Source organism: Phascolarctos cinereus, unplaced genomic scaffold, assembly GCF_003287225.1.
Source record: "Phascolarctos cinereus isolate Bilbo 61053 unplaced genomic scaffold, phaCin_HiC Scaffold_4;HRSCAF=312, whole genome shotgun sequence".
NCBI lineage: Eukaryota > Metazoa > Chordata > Mammalia > Diprotodontia > Phascolarctidae > Phascolarctos > Phascolarctos cinereus.
Genome location: NW_027555847.1, coordinates 236,294,825 through 236,319,080, shown reverse-complemented (window position 1 = coordinate 236,319,080; position 24,256 = coordinate 236,294,825). Strand labels below are relative to the sequence as shown.

The 24,256-nt window shown below is 35.8% G+C and overlaps 1 protein-coding gene across 3 annotated transcripts in view; it reads left to right on the top strand.

Moving 5' to 3' along the window:
* The first annotated feature begins 2,773 nt into the window (after window positions 1-2,773).
* The window catches only part of SECISBP2 (SECIS binding protein 2), a 57,731-nt gene continuing 36,248 nt past the window's right edge, over window positions 2,774-24,256 (top strand). The window contains exons 1-7 of one of the 3 annotated variants that reach the window (XM_078152965.1): window positions 2,815-2,976; window positions 4,764-4,912; window positions 11,369-11,621; window positions 11,881-12,007; window positions 15,221-15,441; window positions 16,169-16,244; window positions 19,851-20,056. In XM_078152965.1, coding sequence (XP_078009091.1) covers window positions 2,941-2,976; window positions 4,764-4,912; window positions 11,369-11,621; window positions 11,881-12,007; window positions 15,221-15,441; window positions 16,169-16,244; window positions 19,851-20,056 — 1,068 coding nt within the window. In that variant the 5' untranslated portion in view covers window positions 2,815-2,940. Of the gene's footprint in view, window positions 2,977-4,763; window positions 4,913-11,368; window positions 11,622-11,880; window positions 12,008-15,220; window positions 15,442-16,168; window positions 16,245-19,850; window positions 20,057-24,256 lie in introns of all 3 variants that reach the window. The other 2 variants (XM_021009495.2, XM_021009496.2) reach the window with 2 other exon arrangements.

Below are 24,256 nucleotides of genomic sequence, written 5' to 3'. Positions count from 1 at the left end.
CTTCTTATACCACAGTAATATTTAATTATATTTATTTACCATAATGTTGTTTAGCCATTCCTCAATTGATGGACATCTTTGTTGACAGGTCTTTGCTACCAGGCCTCTGTTTCTCTTAGCTCTGTGTCTCAGTTCCAACCTTTTCCTGGGCTTGTGTCAAAATCTCACACAGTCCAATCAAAATGTCCTAATACTTTACAGCAAAAATTCATGCTCCTAGAATTCTCAGTGAGGGTCTAGATCACTCCTCTAGCCTTTAGAGGAAACAGAATCTGTCTCAAGAAGGGCTGCTACAACTGTATTAAGAGGTTCCCCGCCCCCCCCCCAATTAATTCATATCTCCAAACTCATTTCCTGGTTTGGGACTTTTTACCATACTCTTCCATCTGTCCTCCACCCCACCTCCATGCTCTTCATTGGATTGGCCAAAACATGGTTTTGCCATGGCTGCCATCTGGATTCTGCTTCCCTCACTATCTCAGCTGAGAACTTTGCCTCATATTTTACAGAAAATATTGAGATTATTCTCCTTGAGCTCCCTTTTCTCTCCTCTTCCTCTCTCCTATCATTTATATATCTTCTGCCACTATTTCCTTCTTCCTGGTCTCACATGATGAGGTAACCTTACTGTTTACCAAGCCTAACACCTACCTGCCCAGATGATCCTATCCATCTCATCCCCTCCAACAGACTGCCCCTTCTATCATTCCTACTCTGTCACTTATTTTCAATCTCTCCCTGCTTACTGGCTATTTCTCTACAGCCTATAAACATGCCTATGTTGCCTCCATACTCAAAAAAAACCTTCACTCAATCCATATATCCCCACATCATCCTATTTGCCCTTTATGGCTTAAATATTTTAAAAGGTCACCTACAAAAGAGTGACTCCATTTTCTTTCCTCTCTTCTTAACCCTTTACAATCTGGCTTCTGACCTCATTATTCCATTGAAACTCTTCACCCAGGCAAGCTCACAATGTAGATGGTGTCCTTGACTCTTCCTCTCTCTCCATTCCTCAAACACACTAAGTCACACACACCTCTCAGTCTGAAAGAAGGGCACTGCAGATGTGCAGATATTGCTGGCCTGGTTACTCTGTCTTTATGGGACTAGCTCTCCCTTCTCTCTTTGTTCTCCCTAAGAACCCCTCAATTCTAATGATGTTGTCCTAGGTAAAAGCTTCTGCCCCATTGCTGGGGGGAGTAGGAGGTGCTGATCTTGTGTTAGTTTCCCTTCTTTACAAACTGGAAAGAACTTCAAATCCCAGGGGACTTTATGGCCCTTAGAGGTGGTTACTCTTTCATAACTTCAATGCTCTCCAAAAAGTGGACCAGGCTGCCTCCAAGGGCAGCGGTAGTAGGTCCCACCAGGAAAAAGACGACATAACCACTTTTCAGTTGTGTTGTTGAGGGGATTCTACTGTATTCAGGGTGTGGTTGGTCCCATACAACTCTGAAATTTTGTGGCATAATTCTGAGTTGCCTAAGGCAGATGGAGGTTAAGTAATTTCCTAAGTCACAGAGATAGTGTCAGAGGTGGATCTGAACCCATGTTATTTCTCCAGTCTAACACTCTATTTAGTGGGCTGTTCAGCTTTTATTATTACTATTCTTATGGATCTGTGATTTTGTGATTTGACTTCTGCCTCAGTGATGCTGTTTGGTATCCCATTCATGTCTGCCTGGTCAGTGGGGACCCTATTATTTTCATCATTATTAGTGACAGTGATTGGACCTATGATTTAATTGATACAGGGAACTCTCAAGTGAAAAATTTCCTGTACCAATGAAAGTCCTAACCTTTTCTGCAATTTATTTAGCCTTACAATTATCTGAGGCAATGAGAGATTAAGTGATTTACCTGGAATCACACAACCAGTATGTGTCAGAGGTGGGACTTGAACTCAGGTCTTCCTGGGTCAATTCTTTATTTACTCCTCCATGCTACCTGTTATTACGATTAACAGCAAGTAAAAATTTGATTCCTAAGTAAAACTAAGGGATTAAGACTGTTGTATTTCCCCCATGATCCCCCATCATGCACAGAGTACCTGATCCATTAACATTTGCTTTTTAAAAATCTGTGACCTGTCTTCTCTCATACAATTTATAATTCTAACTTAGGAAGGTACAGCTCAACATCCTGATTTTCTTTGCATGATGCTATCTGACACAGTTGACGTGTTGTATCAAATTTTGCTGAATTGTTCCCCCCCCCCTTTTTTGTCACAAAGAATATGTTGCTGGGTAGGGGAGGGATACAGCGCCAAAATATCTTAGTGCACTTTAACCTTAAAAAGTAGTTTAAAAGTTTTACTATCTTTAAAATGGTATTTTTAACAACTAATTACCATAATTATTAAAAACCCAAGAAATATTTTAAGCTTTAATAGCTTAAAACAGTAATATTTTACTATTAAACTACTATTACTAATAAGTAATACTTAAAAACCACTTTTTACTTAAGCTTTAATAGCTCAAAACTGCACTGGAACATTTTGAACACCCTGTATTTCGAAAGAAAGGGGAAATAAAAATAAAATGATCAATACTTTAAAAAAAATTGATTCCCTTTCCTTTTCTGAAGTTAAGAACTATCAGTGGATTTTAGAGCGGTGGGCAACAATACCCGCGGGTGGCACAGCGGGGAGCTACTCTCTCACCAGCAAACCGCGAACAGCGCACGTGCGCCCAGCCCACGTGCGTCCAGCCCACGTGCGCCCAGCCTCTGGCGAAGAGCGCAAGCGCGCAGAAGGCGAGCAGGCCGAAAGAGAAGCGCGGCGTCGAGGCGTGCGTCGCGCTTCTGTGACGCACTTTCCTCGCGTCGGTGGAAAAAGGGAAAGCGAAGGCGGCGGAGGAGGAGGAAGGAGGAGGGAAGGCGTCTTTGCTCCTCTGCGGGTTCCCCTGGGGAGCAACCTCCCCCTACCCCTCCTCCGCCATGGCCTCGGATGGGAAAAGGGAGCCCGATAACGAGGTAAGGGCGGCAGAGAGGGCACTTGGCGGCCCGTTAGCCCCGGGAGGCCGGCCCTCCCGAGAGCGCTGAGGCTCCGCGGGTTTGGGTCCGGTTGTGTCTCCCCCAAGCCCCCTTTTTGTCCGCCCCTGCCGGGAAGGAGGAGGAAGGGACCGTGCACCCCTGCAGCGACCCTCGGCCCCCCTCACGGCTTCCAGAGTCCGGGCCCGGGGTGCGGGGCTGACCCCGGTCTCTCCTCTGGCTCCCCGACCCCGGTGTCTCCGTTGTCTCTGGCCTTTCCCCTGGGCCTTGAGGTAGTCCTCGGCTCGGTGCTTGCCTGCGCGCCCTTATTCGTTTATTTATGTTTGTTCTCTGCTCACTTAAAAACACAAAGTTTAAAGTAATAACCGTGGCCCCAAGTCCAATAAGGGCATAGCGATGCTGCTACCAGGCCTTTAACAATCTATTATATTTTTGATTGATGAAAACCTAAGTCGGTGACGCATCTGAATATTTACTCATGTCATCGTGTGACATTCTCAGACAGGGAGGATAACAGTAAATGTTGGTTGCGTTGTAGTCTCCACTTTCCCGGCATTTAACGTTGTCTTAATCAGAGCAGAGGGAAAAGTAACTGCTGTGCTCTGCCTAGTGGATTGAGAGCTAGCCTTGGAATCAGGAAGCCCTCGGTGCAAATGCTGCCTCTGGCGCATGCTGGCTGTGTTACTTTGGGCAGATCATTGCCCTGGCCAACTCTGTAATCCAGAGCATAAATTTCAGGGTAGGTGACAACCTACAGTGGGGTAGATATCAACTAAATTCTGCAAGGATTTGGCATCTCCAAAAGAAAAAGTAATTAATTTATAAAAATTCCCCAAAGTTTTCTTTTTTAAGCCTTTAAAAATATATTTGAGATTAACTCTAACCACTAGATGGAGCCCTGGATTTTGTGTCATGTTTCTGTTTTTTGGGGACGGGAACGGTTGGTTTAACTAAAAGCTGAGTAAATTGATTAAAAGATTTTCCTATAATGATATTTATAAAAGGCAGCAGCAGTTGTAGAAAAACTCTTGAAACAAGGGAATAAATAAGAAACAATTCTAGAAGTTGTACTGTTTATGGATAATTGTATAGAATATTATGCTAGAATATGAATTTTAGTGGTTCTGATATGTCCATATTTAAGAGGAAATGGTAATTTAGAGTTCTCACAAAGTATTCCACTTATATTCAGCAAGTCCTGTGATCATTTATTAAAGGACATTAACAGATCACTTAGCAGAAAGTTAGCGTTTTACTTTATTTTTAGCATATTTTTATAATAAATTTTTGCATATGTTTGAGTGCATTTTTATTGATTTGTCATATGTACTTTTAACTTTCAGAGTGAACTATCATTCTTTCTTAGTCATTCTTTACATCCAAAAATGAGAGATGAATATATCTTTTCCCAGTTTTGAAAATGAAACTTAAAGAAATTCCTGCCTGAAAGTTCCAGCAGATTGAAAACATGATATAAGTCTTAAGTTGCATTTGCCTGATTTCTTCTTCTCCCACTTTATTGAATCACAATCAAAGTTTTTGAACTCTTAACTGATACTAATATTTCAAAACTATACTTAATAAAAAGTATAGAGGGGAAAAAATCTTTGGTCAATAATGTGTTCTAATTGTCTCGAAAATATGAGGAACCTCTTCTTCAGCATCAGTTGTACCCTTGTGGTGTTTGATCTATTTGAGGGGTTTTTGTATGTATGTTTTTTCAGTTGATTTCAGAATGCATGTAGCCAAAACCCCCTTTTTTTCCTCAGGGCAGCATCAAGTTATCAGCAGATGTCAAACCGTTTGTCCCAAAATATGCTGTGCTTAATGTGGCATGGTCAGAATCCTCAGACGCATGTGTCTTCCCTAACTTCGCAACTACATGCTATCCATTTGTTCAGGAACTACCTGTGACTGAGTATGTATCTTTCTAAATGTCATGCCTTATAGAGGGAATTTTATATCTTGACATCCATTAAGTTTCCAAATTTTATGCAGATAACTTAGTGATAGGCTTTGTGTGAGAATAGATTGGAAACAGGTCTGGGATATATTACAATATCGTGATGTTATGTGTGGTGTGACATTACAATACTATACACTGAAGGACTAAGGCTTCAGCTGTGTATTTTGTTTCAGTGGAACAGTGAGCTGTGATTTTAACTACAGTGGAGAAGGAAAGCAAGCAGACCTGTGAGACTAGCTAATTCTTGGGATGTTTGGTTGCAAAATGACTCAATTCTGCGTAGTCTTCAAAAGTGATCATATATAATGGAGAGACCTAATGTTTCATGGGATGTTGAGGGACTTCAGAGTATTTTCGTGATTTATTTTCATATCTGGTCATGCTGAGTAGTTGTTGCTTAGTACTTCACTGACACCTAGTTGCATAAGAATTTAATACTATACTCCTATGTTCTTGGGTTTCATTAGTGAAGGAGATGTTCTATTTTAAAGTTTTAATTCAGTAGGTATTGGTTTTATATGTCCTTCTGATCTATACCTCTCCTCTCCCTTTACCTTCTTGAGAATTTCCTTATCTTACAGGAATCAAAAAAGTATCTTATTTCCACTTAAATTTCCTCATCTTTCAAACGAATTGATAAATTAAGACCCAGTATGGTTAAATGGTTTATCCTAAGGTCATACATCTAGTTTGTGCTAGAGCTGAAATTATCCTTGCTTGTAGTCCAGCCTGCGCTGCCAGTTAAATAACCACCTGATTTTGGGCAAGTTAATTAACCTCCTGGACTTTTGGTTTTCCTCTAAGAAAATAAGGTTAATGAACTCCCAAGATTTTGGGATTTTCATCAGTTTGGTAATCCCTACTTTAGAAAGAGTATTTCATTCTTGAAGGCTCTGAAGAACATTAGAAATAATGTTCTCATTTTGCTGAATAGAGTGGACCCAAAAGCCTATTTAGCCTATAGTATAGCAAATGTAATTGTAGTACTAATTATGGTATGACTTTTTTCTACTGTGAGAGTTGGGGGGGAGGGGGAGGTGCAAATTTTCTGGGGGCCCCTGGAGAGAACTCTCTGAGTCAAGTAGAGGCAGTAGTGAGTTGCTTGTTGGGGATTACCAGTAATTGCAAGCAGAAACTTTGAAAATTTTTACATTGTTAAGCTATGATCCATATTTTCATTTTAAAACATTTTGTTTATAGTTATACAAATTTTGAATGGATAGAAAAGAAGCTACAGTCTTTTAAAAACTATTTTAAAAAAAATTAATCTAGGCATCTCACCCAGAGTGACTGTCCATGGCACTTAAATTCAATAAAATAATTGCCAACCTATCTCTTAATGCTAGATTTACAAGGTTATGGTCTGGGTCAGTTTTTTATATATATATATAGATATAGATATAGATACACACACATACACATATATACATATATACATATATATATATATGACTCATTCATGTACACTGCTTCATTGTGTACTCATGCGATCTGTGAATCATTTTTCCTCAGTCTCTACTTTGGTGATTGTTTTAGTGGAAAGGGCAAAATTTCTTATCTAAAAAATACAACAGTTTTTCAGAATGTATATATTGTTTGAAATTTTCCTTTCATTAAGGTCCTATTATAATACCTCATTGTGGCAAAGAGGTGTATTCCTTAAGTCTCAAAAACCGTGCTGATGGTGGACTTGCTCTGGCTGGTTGTAACAGCCTGTGAAGTCTGTGAGTACAGGCCTGTGTTCTAAGTCCAGCCTAGCTAAGTTTGGAGAGGTTTTTTTACTAGGTTGGCTATAGGATGAGGAATTTTCCACCTGCAGCATTTCTTGAAGACCATCTACGAGTCTGTAAAGAGATTGTGATCTGTACCAGTGAAGGAAATACCAATGCCAACAAAATCAGTTTTGAATTACTGACATAAGAACTTTGTATTTGAAGATTTGAAGTTATAGGATAAGAGTTGATATATTTAATAATGAAATAATATTAAAAGCTGTGTGTTTTCCAAATTACCTTTAAAGAGATTGAAGCTATTTCTGTGTGTGCATTTATTGATGTGGCATCACCCCATAGGGAAGTTTGGTGTAGGATTGCTCTCAATTTAAATTCGTGTGGGGACCATTATTACAGAAGTCTGAGGAAGCGTGTATTGAGGCTCCCATCTGAGCTACTGTGGAGGAGGGAAACATTTACTTAAAACAAAGTGTAACATTTAGCAGAGCATCTGAGTCTGAAAAATCAAATGAATGAGTCCATAGGTGGGTCACAGTGAACTTGAGCACTATTTTCTTCCTATTCACTTTACCTCTTATTAGTTCAAGGTCAGTCTCTCTCTCTCTCTCTCTCTCTCTCTCTCTCTCTCTCTCTCTCTCTCTCTCTCTCTCTCTCTCTCTAATTAACTAGCAAAAGAAAGATTTTTAGACAGTCTTACTAACAAAAAGCAGTATAGGCTGGAAACACTAAATCAGAGAGTTAGAAGGGACCTCTGCCTTCTCCCTTCTACTTCATTTGTGAACATAGGGGAACAAACTCCACTGTTTTGAAAAATGCCTCATTGCATTCAAGTATGTTATTAACTCATCAATGATTTGAGTGCAACAATTACATCATCCACTGTATGGGAATACAGAGATGATCATTAGTATGCCTGCCCTTCTATTTTGTCATCAAGATTGACTTCCGCATGAACGATGTGTAACTGTTAAAACCCATTGTGTTTGCATTAAACCATTTTCTATGGGCCAGGGCATGGAAATAACCATCTTATATAGAACCAGACTTTGAAAGTGGTATTTATTAAAATGGGATTCTAATTGTGTTTATAATATATCAACAACATCATTATAAAAACGTGTTCTATGAATAATTTTTATCTTCCAGCTCATAGCTTAGTTAATCTAGTTACAGAGTCTCAGAATTGAGAAGTCAGGAATCTTGGTCATTTAATCCAGTCTGCTTGAACAGGAAGTCCCTCTACATTTCTGAGAAGTAGGCATCTCATTTTTTGCTTGTGAAGACTTCCAGTGATGGGAAACCTTATCTCCCACCTTGAAAAAGCTCTAATTGTTAGGAAGTTTTTGCTTGTGTTAAACCTAGCTGTAATTCAAAACCATTCCATTGCTTCAAGTTCTGCTGTTCTGCCTTCTGAAATTCATCCTGTGGATTAACTGGCCATCCCAGCTTTGTGTCATTTTCGAATTTAATGAGTTTACTCTTAAAGTTTTCATCCAAGTCATTGTTAAAAATGCTGAACAACTTAGGGCCAAGAAAGGGATTCCTGGGGCCCTCTCAGTTGACATCAGTATATTAATGACCACTTTTGGATCTAGTTATTTGGACAATTCCAAATTATACTATCTAGGCACATTTCTTCCCATATTGTCCATAAAAATAGCATGTGGAACTTTGTCAGAATATAGCATTCTCCCTACCTACCTCTTTAGTAAGTCTATCCATAAAGGAAATTGTTGATTTTGAAGGGCCTGTTCTTAAAACTGTTGCCGTACTATAATTACACTTCCCTTTCTAAATGTTTGTAAACCTTAAAATTATCTTCTCCATCCTTCATATCTATACCATTTCTTCTAATTTTTTTACATCCATCTTTTTATCTTCATCTTTCTGTTTAATCTACTCTGTGCCCTCATCAACATTTTATTTTATTTACTAAACTGACTACAATATACAATTTATATAAACACAGATGTAGCTTTCCTCATCCAGAACTTAGGATGAGAGTGATTTCCACTTTAAAATTGTTGAGGTTAGAGCTGCAAGCTAAACATTTAAATAGAAATACTATTAAGCAGTTTAGAGCATGGACTTTGATTTTGAGAGAGTATATTTGAGATTTAAATAATTTGAAAGGATGAGCTTTGATAGGGAAAGAGAAGAGTTGAGAACTGAACCTTAGGGAAAAATTGAGGGGTTAGGAAGTGGAAAGCCTTTAAGAATAAAATTTTCATAGTTTGGGGTTTGAAGAAATTGGGAATGGAAGCCAGATTGTCCTGAAGGCAGTGTATGCAAAAAATAAGAAAATGGGAGCAGCTTAGTTAAATGATGAATTTTTGAAAGTTGTGGGGAACATACATGTTTAAAAGCAGAAGCTAAGTAGTCTCTAGAGGAAGAGGATGGTGTTTGTGAACATTGGGCTTTTTATTCCTTTCCAAGTCTGTTAGGTGTTTGAAGGGATGGAATCTAACAGATAGTTGGAGTTTTTAATTTTAGAGAAGAGATATCACTTCCCCTAAGACTAGAGGAATAGATATTTAGAGCTAGAATGCAACTTAGCTAACTCCCTCATTTAAAGAATAAATTGAAGTCCAGAGAGTCTAAGTGATTTATCCAAAGTTGCACAGCTAAATAAAGGTTAAGAGTCCAAACTAGAGCACAGGTCTGACTTTTAGGTCAGTGTTCTTTCCACTATATGGTTGTGGCTAGATTCTTTTTGTTCTTTTGTCCTTTTCTTATATATTCAGCTTTTTCTTACCCGCATAACACCCCACTGTCACATGAACTCTTTTTTAAAACTTGATAATATGTACTAAAACTAAACCGGGGCATACAAAGATGCAAGATTTCAGTAAAGGAATTAGTTTGGGGAATATGGAAGCCTGTGATGCCTTTCTTTTTGTCCTAAACCTGCAGCACTTTTTTGATTCATGTGGTTTCTATGTTGAGGATCTTACTAGGTTATCAGTTTGGGTATGGAAGAGGATGAATTGCAAAAGAAGTGTACCTTACCTTAAAAGAGTGTTTTAAATATGTTAAATAATGTTTTTAAATAAGACTTCAAATAAGCATGTCACAGTGTTTGATTAAGTGCCAAAATGAATGGTTCAGACTGTAAGTAATTTTTGTTAATTCATTTTAGGAAGACTCAGTATCAGCTCTCTTCTTTCCCCATGTCTTGCAAACTGTTTGCAGTTTCTAGTCATGTATTTATAATAGCATTATCATACTACCAAAAAATAATTTATAGAGCTTTTGAACTTCAGGATGGGATTTTTACTTGGGTTTCTAATTAATTCCTGGCCAATGACAATATTATTTTACTGGTTTATTATCAGAAATCCTTTGCTATGGTTAACTCAGGATGAATTTTTTTTAGTACCTTTCTATATGACTGTCACTTGCTATAAAGAAAAATTATATTAGTATCTAAACCAGATTTAGTTTACTTGTTTATTCTGCAATAACTTTTGACTCATTTTTAGTCAAATTTACTCTATTACTAAAAGGTAGATATTGATATATGAGTTGAAGTTGTAATTTAGTCTGTCATCTTGAGACAAAATGGCATCCAGGGAAAATTTTCAATGACTTTTCTTCTGTAATTTTAATGATTCTCAACAAAATATCTGTAAGATGTTGTAATGTGTATAGAGGACATACTGGGTGAGGGTTAGTCAGCCATCTTAAAACAAATGGTTAGTGTTGATTTGTACCAAGTGCCAGTGTTTTATTGGGCAAAAATAACCCTATTACATTCTGCTTGATGTTGTTTTGTTTCTATATTGATTACAGGCTGCAGTTCACAAGCCATAAGTATAGTATAATGTAGAGTTGGAGCAGGAGAAGGTTATGTGGAAAAGTGGGTAATTTAGGAGAACTCTCAACTCTACCATATTTACTATTAAAAAACAAACTTGGGAGAACCTTTGAGTTGAGGTATTTTGGAGAGCCCATGACAGATACTGTTACTGGTTGTTGCACTTTAGATTTTTCGTCTTGTTGGCTTTGGGATAGGTAGCAGTGATGGGCTCCAAGACTTTTCCCGTACTCATTATGAGATACCTGGACATTTTCCTGGCTAAAGCAGAATTTATTATAGCAAAGTGTTATCTTGAGACAACTATGATTCTGAGTTTTGAGACAACTATGATTCTGATGGAATTGTATGATCTAGTGATCCTGTAGTCTTTTTTTATGGAATATTAAATATGCCTGTATTTAGTGGTGTTTTTTATTTCATAATTTATTATAATCTATGAAGTAGTTGCATTATTTATTAAGATTCCTTGCTTCTCCCCCCCATTATTCCCAGAACAAATCTGTCATTTAAAAGCACATAATGTCTAAAGAGAATTATGAGTAATTTTTTTTGTTAAATGCATCTGAAAGAAAAACCTTTCCTCCATAAGAATATATTCTGTACATGAAATTGGCTAAATTTATACAGTGTACAGAAAAAAAAGATTTGAAAAATAAGAAATTCTAAAATGTTTATGAAGTAGTTAACCCTGTTGGCTAGGAGTATTTAACGGCTAGAATTTAAAATTTTCTAGAGATTTCAGAAATCTAGAACTCTTAAGTAAAAAGGTCATAATTATTTCCTGTTTATTAAATATTAATCTCTACTTGCTTTGTTATGTAAAATCTTCATTTAAAGTATACAATTTTTATTTAGACAGAAGGCTTATACCGAAGATGTCTCTCTTGGATCTTCTTCACCTTTCTCATCTCAGTATTCATCTGCTGATATTGCTGTTGATCATCAGTGCACCTCTTCTCATTCACCTGTGTCTACACAAAGTGTTTGTTCAGTACCTGGCTCACAGTATGATTATAACCACCCTAAATGTTATAGTAATGTGCAAATAGTTAAATCCAGAGATGAACAAATTTGTTCTGTCCCACAAGAAACTAAAAGCCTATTTAAGGTTAGTAGAGGCTGTATTTTTATTATGTTTTTTAATTTGTAATTATAATATTTATAAAAATCTGGTAAGTACTACTTATAGCACAGGCATTGTTTATCCCTTTTGTTGAGTATTTTAAATTGGACCTTAAGCTAATATTTAATTTTCTTAAAAATAATTTATTGTGATCTTTTAAAATGACTTTTCTTGACAATGTATAGTTTAAAATATTTTATATGAGTATTTTTCTGATTTCATGTCACTTTAATCTTTCCTGCAGAAAAGAATGACATGTAATGAGCAAAAATTAAACAGTAAAGTGACTGAAGGAAATTCATTCTCTGCTATAAAACCAGCTAAAGGTTCCCATCAGATTTATACCTACTCTGAAGGTGGTTCAAAATCAGGTAAAAAGTAATTAGCCATCAACATTAACCCAAAATACAAGCAACAGAATAACAATGGGTAGAGATTGCTTGCAGGACTTAAACAGGCCATTTGACCTAGACTAATGTCCCTTGTTCATTGAAGGTGTGTGAGGTTTGGTAATTCTTTTTCCATTGAGCAGTTTTATGCTTCTTTACCTTCCTGATGCCATTTCTTCTTACAGGGACTATACTGGAGTGAATGACAAAAATTATTGTTCATCATATTAGTAAGTAATATGATGAAGCATTTGTGGTCATCCTGGCAGTTTCTAATGGAAGAATTGATGCTATAGCTGTTTTAATCAATGATTTGGCTGGTGCAGAGCACTCTGGACTCAACTGCATTGTAAATTTGACCATGGGAGCAAAGTATCATATTTCCTAATTTTCCATCTAGGGACTTTTTAAAGTATGGCAAAGAATGTAGGTAGTGATCGAAAGTAATGTGCTAGTTGCTTTTATTTGAAATCTCAAGTCTATTAGAAGCTAGATGATTTTAGGAATACACATGTGCTCACGGACTAAGATTTTGTCTGACTTTTGATTTCATCAGTATAGCAGGTTTCTGGTGAAGAATTTCTTTTGCTATAAAGCAAATCTGCACCTTTTCTTCACCTTATTGTTTTAGACAATTGCCTGGGGCACTGAGAGTGACTTGTGTGCCATCATATAATCCTTGTGTGGTTGAGGTGAGATTTAAATCCAGATCTGCTTGACTCTTGAGGCCAGCTCTAGCTTATATACACAGGGGTTCCTAACCTTCTTTAATCCCCAGCCTCTTGCCTTTCAGTAAACTTTACCTCCTGTTCAATATGAAGTACATTGTAGAATTTCCTATGTGAAAAGTAAAGATTTCATAAAGAAACTTACTACACACACAACATTTTTTAAATCATTAAGCTTCTTATGTACCTAGCACATAGTAGACACTTGATAAATGCTTGTTCCCTTCCCCCTGCAGTACTTAAATATGAAATTTATAAAATGAAAGGCACATATCAGGAAGTTTCTAAATGTCTTTCATAGTCAAATTAGTGAGAGCATCCATTCCTTTTCTTTTCAAGCAACAATTTTATTCTCAGTATAATTTTTGAAAAATAAAAACTTAAGTTATCATGATCAACCTCCGCTTTGTTTATTGCTTTGTGTTTGACTGAGAATCCTTATTCAAAGAGTTAAGTGGTGAATGAAATTAAGTCTTGTGAGCATAGTAAGGAAGGGATATGTTTCTCCAGTTTTAAAAGAAATGTTGATTGATAGGGAATTAATTTGGATTTTCTAGTTATTATGGAGATCAATGAGCTCATTTCTCACTGGGTTATAGCTGATTTTTCTAGCTCACTGTGAAAAAGGTTTCATATCTAAACCTCAATCATTTAATTTTGATCAGTGGGAATTATTATTCCAACTTTATCCTTCAGTTTTTTCAGATGACTTAAAACCTCCCTCTTCTACCATACCTTTGTATCTTCACTATTCTGTGAAGATATAATGAGTTCAATTTTGAGTATTGAGTTTAATTGGATAAGCATTCCATCTCTGCCTTTAGAAATAGCTACCATTGGAGACGCAGAGCCAAGATGGCAGAGTAAAAGCAGGAACTCATGTTAGCTCTCCCAAATTCCCTTCAAACAACTTCATAATAATACCTCAAAACAAATTCTGGAGCAGCAGAACTAACAAAAAGTAGGGGTGAAACAACGTTCCAGCCCAAGACAACTTAGAAGGTTAGCAGGAAAGGTCTGTCTTTCCTGGATGAGAGTAGAGTTCAGTGTAGTGCAGTGCATCTGTGCCTCAAAAAGCCAATAGCAGGTCTCGGGAGGTGGCTACATCAACAGCAGTGCCTTCTGGAGCTCTCAACCTATAGGTGGTAAGGGGGTGGGGGGTAGCTGGTTGGTTGGAAGGAGATTATGGGCACTGGAGGTTTGCTGGCACTGGATGTAGGACTCTGCTGCATTGTTTATGCACAGTACTGGGTCTCAGTCCCAGGGCAAGGAAGAGCATAGGTCACTGTTACTTGTGGCTACAGGGAAGTAGGTACCTGGTCACAATTCCAGGTTGGAAGAGTGATTATGGTCACTCACAGACCTGTGCACAGACCAGGAGAGCAGTGATCATGCCATCTTGGAAGAACCAAAAAGTTGTAAACCCCCAGAACTAGCTCTGAAAACAGCAGCACAAAAAACCTGAAAACTTGGGACAGTGCCCCCTCTACTCCAGTAGCAGAGTCTTAACTTTAGCAGAAAGTTAAAAGTGAAGAAATAGGCTGGGAAAATGAGAGCAAACAACAAAAAGGAACTTGGCCATGGAAAGTTACTATGGTGATAGGGAAGATCAAGATACTAACTCAGAAGAAGACAGTGGAGAGTCAAAACAGCTATATGCAAAGCCTCAAAGGAAAAATATTAATTTGTCATAGGCCCAAAAAGAATTCCTGGAAGAACTAAAAAAAAAATTTCAAAATCAAGTAAGAGAGGTAGAGGTAAAATTGGGGGAGTGGGCAATGAAAGAAGTACAAGAAAATTATAAAAAGGGAATCAACAACTTAGTAAAGGAAGCAAAAAAAAATGCTGAAGAAAATAACACTATAAAAAACGGAATTGACCAGATGGTGAAAGAAGCACAAAAATCCACTGAAGAGAAGAGCCCCTTAAAACCAGAATTGACAAATGGAAAAAGGACAAAAATTCACTTAAGAGAAGGACTCCTTAAAAAGGAGGTACAAAAGCTCACTCTCAGGATTTACTCAACCAGCATATAGAAAGATCTGAAGGCACTAAACATTTCATTAAGGATAGTTTATGAGGCTCAATAGATCTACTCAAGTAATTTTTTACTTCTACCTCCAATTTCTTTCAGTTGCTAGTCAGATTAGATTTGTAAGACTTATCATCAAATATTTTTTCCAGCTTTCGTTATGTGTACTCATTTCTTGGCCAAAATCCCATCACCCCATGGAGCCATGGTCTAGAAGTCCAAAACCCATTCTCATAATAATTAGTACTTCTAGATCTTAATATGTTCTACTGTTACATGTAAGGATTGTAACTTTACTATAACAAAAGTTAATTGAAATTGTTTGAAGAAGATATAGTTATCAAGTTTTTGCTGCTTTAGTATTGTATCTTGACTGAATATAATCAAACCTCTTTTGAACTGATTTTACACTTAATTTTAATCCTATAATTACAGAGGTTTATCATAAACGTGCAGACCGGAGACCTAAAACCAGCCAAAAAAATGTGTGTTCTTCCAAACCTGAATTTGAACTTAAGCTGTTGGATTTTCCTAAACTGCAAGGCTCTCGGAACAGTGACATACCTGAAGTACAAAAGCAACCCAAGTGGGGACCTTTGAGCTCCACTGCTAGTGATATATGCCTCATAAGAGAAGTGGTGAAACCTACATCAAAGGTTAGTTAAGGTTTTGTTGCTTGTGCTTTTTAAGTTTGTTGTCAAAATATCTTATCATTAATTTGAACATAAACTTTTTCAAAGTAATCATCTCCTAAAACTTATTACTGCAGCTTTAGAAAGCTGAGAAAATAGAAAAAAAAATCTGAATTGTTCCCCTCATTTTTGGCATCTGTATCATCTTGGAATTTTCTCTCCCTGCCCCCCCCCAGCCATTATTGTTATTTAAAATACAAAAGTTCAGAAGTACTGTTTATAATCTTATTCATGGCATTGAAAATATCTTTTATTTAAGAATGTTCATACTAATAAAGGTTGAGAACCACTCTTTTAGAACATATTATAATCATAGTTGTGATAATAAATTATTTTTATTTTATAAACAATTCTACAGTAATTTGTCTTGCTTTAACTTTTTTGGCAATAAAAAATGATTATGCTTCCTTGTTCAGAAGTTGCAATCCAAAAGTAAAGTTGATCTTTAAAAACAATGCTAGCAATAAGGTTGACCTCTTTACGTTATGGAAGCTGTAAATATTCAAGCTTAGTCATTATTGTAATTACATAGCACTCAGTTTCTTTTTTTGTTATTTGTGTTTGTGTCATTGTAGTTATGTATATTGTTTACTTTGCAGTATCACTTTATGTAAGTTTTCCCCATGAATGTGGCTAAATTGATTGATTTCTATCTCATATAATAAGAAAAATACCCTTGTTTGCTTTTTAGGAAGAATTAGTTGTGAAAGCTGAAACAGCTACATCTGAGCCTGAGAATGACACCAATTCCCCCTCTTCTACAAGAGGTAAGAGTGCCTGTATAGTATTTTAAAAGATATGAGTGATTTATATGAAGTCCATATTTAACTGGCTAATCAGCTAATTTTTATTGTTTTCCAAAACACTAAAAGGTTACTGAGGAATTTTTTAACAGAAAAAAATCTTAAATCATGAAAATGAGTTTCTGGGCTTAAAGTAAGTAAAGGAAATGTTGCAAACATCTGGTTGGTAGCAGGACAGAGAGGGAAACTTTAAAAATGAAATATTTTGCAATTATGTGTGAGATTGAATGGAATAAAATGCTATTTTATCAATCTTGGCTAGATTCTTATATAGGAATAAAATGTTCTGTGAGGAGTTTAATATGGTTATTTTGTTTATATAGAATGAGAACAAAATTTAGTATTTAAAAGAGCAAAAATAAAATAGCATATTCTAAATATGTTTGCATTTTCAAATTACTCTTTTTGTAAGTGAACTTTCAAATTGCCTTTATTTTAGATTTGTTAGATTTTTTAAGAATATCTCACTTAAATGATGATTTAAGGTGAAAAGTGCAAGAATACTGCTAGCATATTTTTAAATAATGTAGAACAATCTGTCTTTTCCCTTGTGGAGTAACCACAAGCTTCTGAGAGGTGTTTAGCTTATAAAGTTCACCTGCTGATATCTTGATGGATGTCCTTTTGTTTTGTCTATATATAGAGTTTCATGGGTACCTAAGAAGTAGTGTTGCTGTACTTATACCTGTGTTCTAAAAAAGAGATAAATTACCAGTTGTTGTGATAGCTGAAGTCTAGTGATCTTTGGCTTCTGATGTTAAAAGGTACACATCAAGGTTAGTAAGGACGCAATTTGATCTTTAGCTTTTTAATTTTGTGTGTTTGCCACGTGAATTTGTGGTCTATTGTTTTTTAACTGAATCTACTGTTTGTCCTTTCCTGAAGAAAAAAGCATTGTTCCTACCCCAGTTAGATCAACCTTACAGTTATTGGAAAAAGTTTGATATGCATGGAATGAGGAAGAAAATAGTTTAGTGAAGGCTTGGTTTCCAAGGAGAAATTTTGAATAGTAGCCCAAATTTGATTATGCTTTGAGGAATTACTTTATATGTGCCGCATGTTGAGTAAACAACTAGAACTTTTTTTTAATTTACTGTTTTGTTTTTCCCCAATTACATGTAAAAACAATTTTTAACATTTATTTTTAAATGTTCCAAATTCTCTCCCTTCCTCTCTCCCCACTCCCCATTGAGAAAGCAAGCAATTCGAGAGAGGTTATACATGTGTAGTCATGTAAGACGTATTTCCATATTAGTCATGTTGTTAAAGAAAACATAGGCCAAAAAAAAAACCCTCAAGAAAAATAAAGTTTAAAGAGTATGCTTTAATTTATATTCAGATATCATCAATTCTTTCTCTGGGGATGGATAGCATTTCAGAATTGTCTTGGATCATTGTATTCTTGAGAATAGTTAAGTCATTCACAGCTGATCATCTTATAATATTGCTGTTACTTTGTACACAGTACATTTCACTTTGTATCAGCTCATATAAGTCTTTCCAGGTTTTTCTGAGAGCATTCTGCTCATCATTTCTTATAACAGAATGGTATTCCGTCGCAATCACATACCACAGTTTGTACAGCCATTCCCAATTGATGGACATCCCCATAATTTCTGGTTCTTTGCCACCAGAAAAAAAGCTGCTATAAATGTTTTTATACATATAGGTCCTTTTCCTTTTTGTTTTTTATCTTTTTATTTCTTTTTGGATACAGACCTAGTAGTAGTATTGCTAGGTCAAAAGGTATGCATGGTTTTATAGCCCTTTGGGCGTAGTTCCAAATTACTCTCCAGAATGGTTGAATCAATTCACAGCTCCACTAACAGTGCATTAATGCCCCATTTTTCCCACATCACCTCCACCATTTGTAATTTTCCTTTTCTGTCCTATTAGCCAGTTAGCCATTAGTCCATAATAGATATGAGATAGTACCTCAGTATTGTTTTAATTTGCATGTCTCCAGTCAATAGTTAGAGCATTTTTTCACATAGCTATAGATAGCTTTGATTACTTCAACTGAAAACTGTTCATATCTTTTGATCATTTATCAATTGGGGAATGGCTTTTATTTTCATAAATTTGACTCATTTCTCTGTATAGTTGAGAAATGAGGCCTTTGTCAGAGAAACTTCATTCTTTTCAGTTATCATTGCTAACTGTATTTCCCCCTATCCTATCACCCCCTCTCCGTTTAAATCTTTCACTCTATCCATCCTCAAAAGTGTTTTGCTTCTGACTACCCCCTCCTCACTCTGCCCTCCCTTCTATCACACACACACACACACACACACACACACACACACACACACACACCCCTTTCTCTCCCCACCCCTTCCCCTCCAGTTTTCCTTTAGGGTAAGATAGATTTCTGTACCCAGTTGAGTGTTTATATTATTTCCTCTTTGAGCCAATTCCAGTGAGAGTAAGATTCAGTCACTCCTCCCACCTCCCTTATTTCCCCCTCCACTGTAAAAATTTTTTCCTGCCTCTTATGTGAGACAGTTTACCCCATTCTACCTCTCCCTTTCTCCCAGTGTATTCCCTCTTTCTCACCCCTTAATTTTATTCTTTTAAAAAGATTTCATCCCTTTATATTCAACTCACATTTGTGCCCTCTGCCTTCTGACTGCCCTAATAATGAGAAATTTTCTATGAATTATAAGAATCATCTTCCCATGTAGGAATGTAAACAGTTTAACCTTAAGTCCCTTATGATTTCCCTTTCCTGTTCACCTTTTCATGTTTCTCTTGAGTCTTGTATTTGAAAGTCATATTTTCTGTTTAGCGCTGGTCTTTTCATCAAGAATGCTTGAAGGTCTTCTGTTTCATGGAATTTCCATTTTTTTTTTCTGAAGGATTATACTCCGTTTTGCTGGATTCTTGATTGTAATCCTAGTTCCTTTGTCCTCCAGAATATATTTCAAGGCCTCTTATCCCTTAATGTAGAAGTTGCTTAATCTTGTGTGATCCTGACTGTGGCTCTACACAACTTGAATTGTTTCTTTCTGGCTGCTTGCAATATTTATTCCTTGACCTAGGAGCTCTGGAATTTGGCTGTAATATTCTTGGGAGCTTTCATTTTGGGATCTCTTTCAGGAGGTGATAGTAGATTCTTTCAATTTTACCCTCTGGTTCTAGAATATTTGGGCAGTTTTCCTTGATAATTGCTTAAAAGATGACGTCTAGCCTCTTTTTTTTTTTTAATCATAGCTTTCAGGTAGTCCAGTAATTTTTAAATTATCTCTCCTGGATCTATTTTCCAGGTCAGTTGTTTTTCCAGTGAGATATTTCACATTGTCTTCTATTTTTTCATTCTTTTGGTTTTGTTTTTATTGTTACTTGATTTCTCATACAATTATTAGCTTCCATTTGGTCAGTTCTAATTTTTAAGGAATTATTTTCTTCAGTGAGCTTTTGTACCTCCTTTCCCGTTTGGCCAGCTCTACTTTTTAAGGACATTTTTTCTTCACTAAATGTTTGTGCCTCTTTTTCCATTTGGCCAGTCAACTAGAACATTTTTAAAACATAGTTTGAAATGTTTCAATAATTACTATTATTTTTGAGCAGAGCTGTCTTGGACACCAATGGGTTATGTTGTTCGGCCAACAACCACTGAAGCACCAGCCCTTAAAAATGTTACTTCACTGGTAAACACAAAGAAAAGTGGTTCATCAGTAACCCCTAAGAAACTTACTGCATCATTCTCATCACCTGAAGTTCTAACTACCAATGCTTACAACAAAGAAAAACAAATAGCTCAGAATTCTAAAAAGGTATGCAAAATATATTCTGATTGTCTCTATGTTGATTCTGTCCATAAATGTCCCCTAATGAATCCTATTGAAAAATTGCTTACTATATATTAAGTATGATGTTGCTTAATATGTTGATACTTTGGATCTACATATAATCCATAAAGGAACTACTAACAGTTAAAAACTAATAGAACATAGTGAGTTTTTAAGACAAGTGCCTTAAACACTGGATTATCAGGGAATTCCACTGTATTTTTGCTGTTATTGCAGAAGAGGTTTGGTGCATTGTACCTTGGAAAATCAGTAGCATTTCAATTAGATATTACAGCTTTATGAAGTGGCAGCTTTATATGGGTGAGACATTATAATACCTCCAATAGCAAAGAATGGTGATTCACCACCACCTACTGAATCAAGAAAAAGCTATCAATCTGTCTCTCTTCCATGTCTTGGGCCAGAATCCTATCAAGTCAAATTAATCCAGAGTCTTCACTTACGCTGTTGTTCTGCCGTCAATTTATTTAAGTTTCAGCTTTGCAACCATATTTTTCCTGGAACCCAAAGTGTTTGAGACTCTAGAGGCTTTCTGGTGGATCATGGAATAACATTGCTGAATTTCTAGTTGGCATTATTTATGGTTGGAACTGAATTCCCGGGGACATCTTGTATTAATTCTTATCTCTAAAAAACAAAAATTTCTCTATATAACAAATAGATAAAGTAAAAATGATAGGATCAATTTCTAGTGAGGTTCCCCCTCCTACCACTATGTAGGTTAAGCTAATTTTTTTTCCTAAAAGGCAAAGAAGAATGTAGGTGGGCTAGGAGACTGAGACTCAAGAGAGCTGCTGTTAATGGAGTCCTCAGGCTGTGTGGATGTGGCTTCCCTGTTCACCTAAGGGCACAAAAGTCAAAGACTCTTCAGAATTAGGATTATCCTAAGGCATCTTAATATTCAGAAAAGTTGATAATTTTTGTGGGTTTTACTTTATATCCTGCTACTTTATAGAAGCTATTGTTTCAGTTAATTTTTCAGTTGAATCACTAAGGTTCTCTGAGTGAAATTTGTTTTTAAAAAAAACAAAAACAGTGATAGTTTGGTTTCCTTTTTGCCTTTATGTATATCCTTAATTTGTTGTTGTTTTTCGTTTTATTGCCGTAGGTAACATTTCTATGGCTATATCAAATTATAGTGGTTACAGTGGTCAGTTTTACCCATGATCTTATTGGAAAATCCACTAGCATTTCTCCACTACATATAATGTTAGCTGTAGGTTTTTACCATCTTTTGGAAAGGTCCTTTTTTTTTATACTTATTAATGTTTTTTTTTCCATAAATAGGTATAATATTTTATCAAGTGCTTTTTTTCTGTACCTCTTGATGAAAACATGTTTATAGTTTTGCCAACATTGAACCAACCCTGTAGTCTTGGTATAAATCCAACCTGTCATAGTGTGTAAGTTTTTGTAAACTTTTTTGCTAATACTTAATTATTTTCCATTGATAACTTATTAGAGGTATTGGTGTGTAACTTTTCTTTGCTTGCTTTATTACTCCCTGATTTAAGTATCAGAACCATATTTGTCTCATAAAAGGAACTTCGTAAAATTACTTCTTTTCCTATAATCGCGAGCTATTTTTGCAATATTGTAATAAATTTTTCTTTGAATATTTTATTTAATTTATTTGTAAGTCCATCTTCCATGGGTTTTTCCTGTTTGGGAAATCATTTATGGATTGTTCAGTTTCTTTATCATGAATTGGGTTATTTAAGTTCTCTTATTCTATTAATGAAAATATTTTGTATTTTTGTTAATATTCATGCATTTCATTTAAGTTACCAGCTTTGTTGGTATATACTTCAATAAAAATAGTTTTTATTAATTTTTTTATTTCCTCTTCATTTGTTATGAAATTTTCTTTTTTCATTTTTGATATTATCAGTTTGGTTTTACTCTCTTTAAATCAGATTAGCTGTGGGTTAATCAGATTAGCTAAGGTTTATTTTTTGTTAATGTTATTATGAAGCTACTAGATTTTTTCCCCAATTTTTTATCTCTTATTTTCAGAATTTGTATTTTTGTGTTTAATTTGTATTTTTCCTTTGTTGCTTTGTTTAGTTGCATGTCTAGTTTATTACTGTGTTCTTTCTCTCATTTGTCAGTAAAAGTGTTGAGATAGAAACTTCTCCTTAAGGACTGCTTTGACTGAATCCCAAAAGTTTTTTTATTTTCTTTGATGAAATTATCTATACTTCATATTATTTGTTATTTGATACATCAGTTCTTTAAGATCAAATTTAGGCTTAATTTGTTCTAATCCTTTCTTAAAATATTTATTGTTTATAATTTTTATTGTTTTGTGGTTAGTTGTTTCTGCTTTTGTGCATTTTTATGAGGTTTTTATGCCCTACCACATGGTCAGGTTTTATAAAGATCCTTGTGCAGCTGAGAATAATGTATGATGATTTTATTTCCTGAAATTATCTTCTACTCACTGTCCCCCCCCATATCCAAGCTGTTAGCAACATCTGTCGATTTTACCTCTACAACATCTCTCATATATGCCCCCTTCTTCCTTCTGACACTGCCCATTACTCTAGTTTAAGCACTCATCACCTCATACCTGGGCTATTGCAGTAGCCTGCTGTTCAATCTGCCTGCTTCAAGTCTCTCCTGACTCCTTCATTTAGCCAACAAAGTGATTTTTCTAACGTGCAGTTTTGACCATGTGATTGGCTTCCTCTTGTCTCCAGGATCAAATAAAAAATGTTCTGTCTGGCATTCAAAGCCCCTTTATAATCCAGCCCCTTCCTACTTTAACAGTCTTTTTATACTTTTCTCCCCACTATGTACTCTCTGATCCAGTGACACTGTCCTCCTAGCTGTTCCACATTACAAGATAGTGCATCTATTGGCTCCTGGCATTTTCTCTGGCTATCCATCATAAATGGAATGCTCTTTCCTCCTCAGCTCTACCTGATGACTTCTCTTGCTTCCTCTACATCCCAGCTAAAATTCCATTCTGTACAGGAGGTCTTTCGCAACCTCTCTTAATTCTAGTGCCTTCCTTCCATTAATTATTTTCTTTTTAGCCTGTATATATTGTGCTTTGTATATATTTGTTTACATGTTATCTGTCCCAGTAGATTGTGAGCTCCCTAAGGACAGGGACTCTCCTTTACCTTTATTTGTATTCCTAGTGCTTAGCACAGTGCCTGGCACACAGTAGGCATTTAATAAATGTTTATTGATCAAGTAATTAATTGCCATGGTTTTATTGTATCTAATTTTTCTAAGATTCTATTTGGAGTCTTCTTTCTTGTTTTTCTTTTTGTTAGATTCCTCTGCTTCTGAAAGGGGTTTTTGCGATCCCCAACTATTATAGTTTTGCTGTTTTACCCTTTAACTTTTCCTTTAAATTAGAAGTTCATCTTTTTTTGTCACAGATTCTTTTGGCAGTCTGGTGCCCTTAGAATATTTTTAAATGCATAAAATAAAATACTTAAAATTACAAGGGAAACCAATTATATTGAAATGCAATTATCACAGTATTAAAAAAACAAGTTCATGGATCCTAGGTTAACGCTTGCTTTAGATGCTGTGCCATTCAATGTATATGTTTCAAGTATTGAAATTATTTTATTGTCTGTGATACTTCTAAGCATAATGTAATTATTTCTACTGTTACTTTGTCTGAGATCATGATTGCTATTCTAGCTTTCATGAATTTGCCTGAATTTTTGTTTCAGGTATATTACTTTTAAAACATTTCTCTTCTTTGCTGTTACCCCCCTGTTCTTTCTCTTCTATGCTACTACCTTCCTCCATTTACAGTTATGATTGTTTATTATGGATTTCCCATCATTATTTTATAATTTTTTCTTTCTTTCCCCATCCCCACTTTACAAAAAGAATGGTGAAAGGATGAGTATAATTAACACTAGTAATCTATAACTGAAACAGTCTGCTCCTCCTCCCTTGTGGCTGCTTGCAGTATTTTTTCCTTTGACTTAGAATGGGTGCTCTCCACCTATTTTGTGTCATGGACCCCTTTGGCAGTCTGTTGCATCCTGTTTTTAGGCTCATGTTTTTAAATGCATAAAACACATAGGATTAAAAAAGACAGTGATTATATTGAAATAGTTATGAATATATTATTTAAAAAAATTCACAGACCCACTGAAATCTGTCTACCAAACTCAAGGTCCCAGGTTA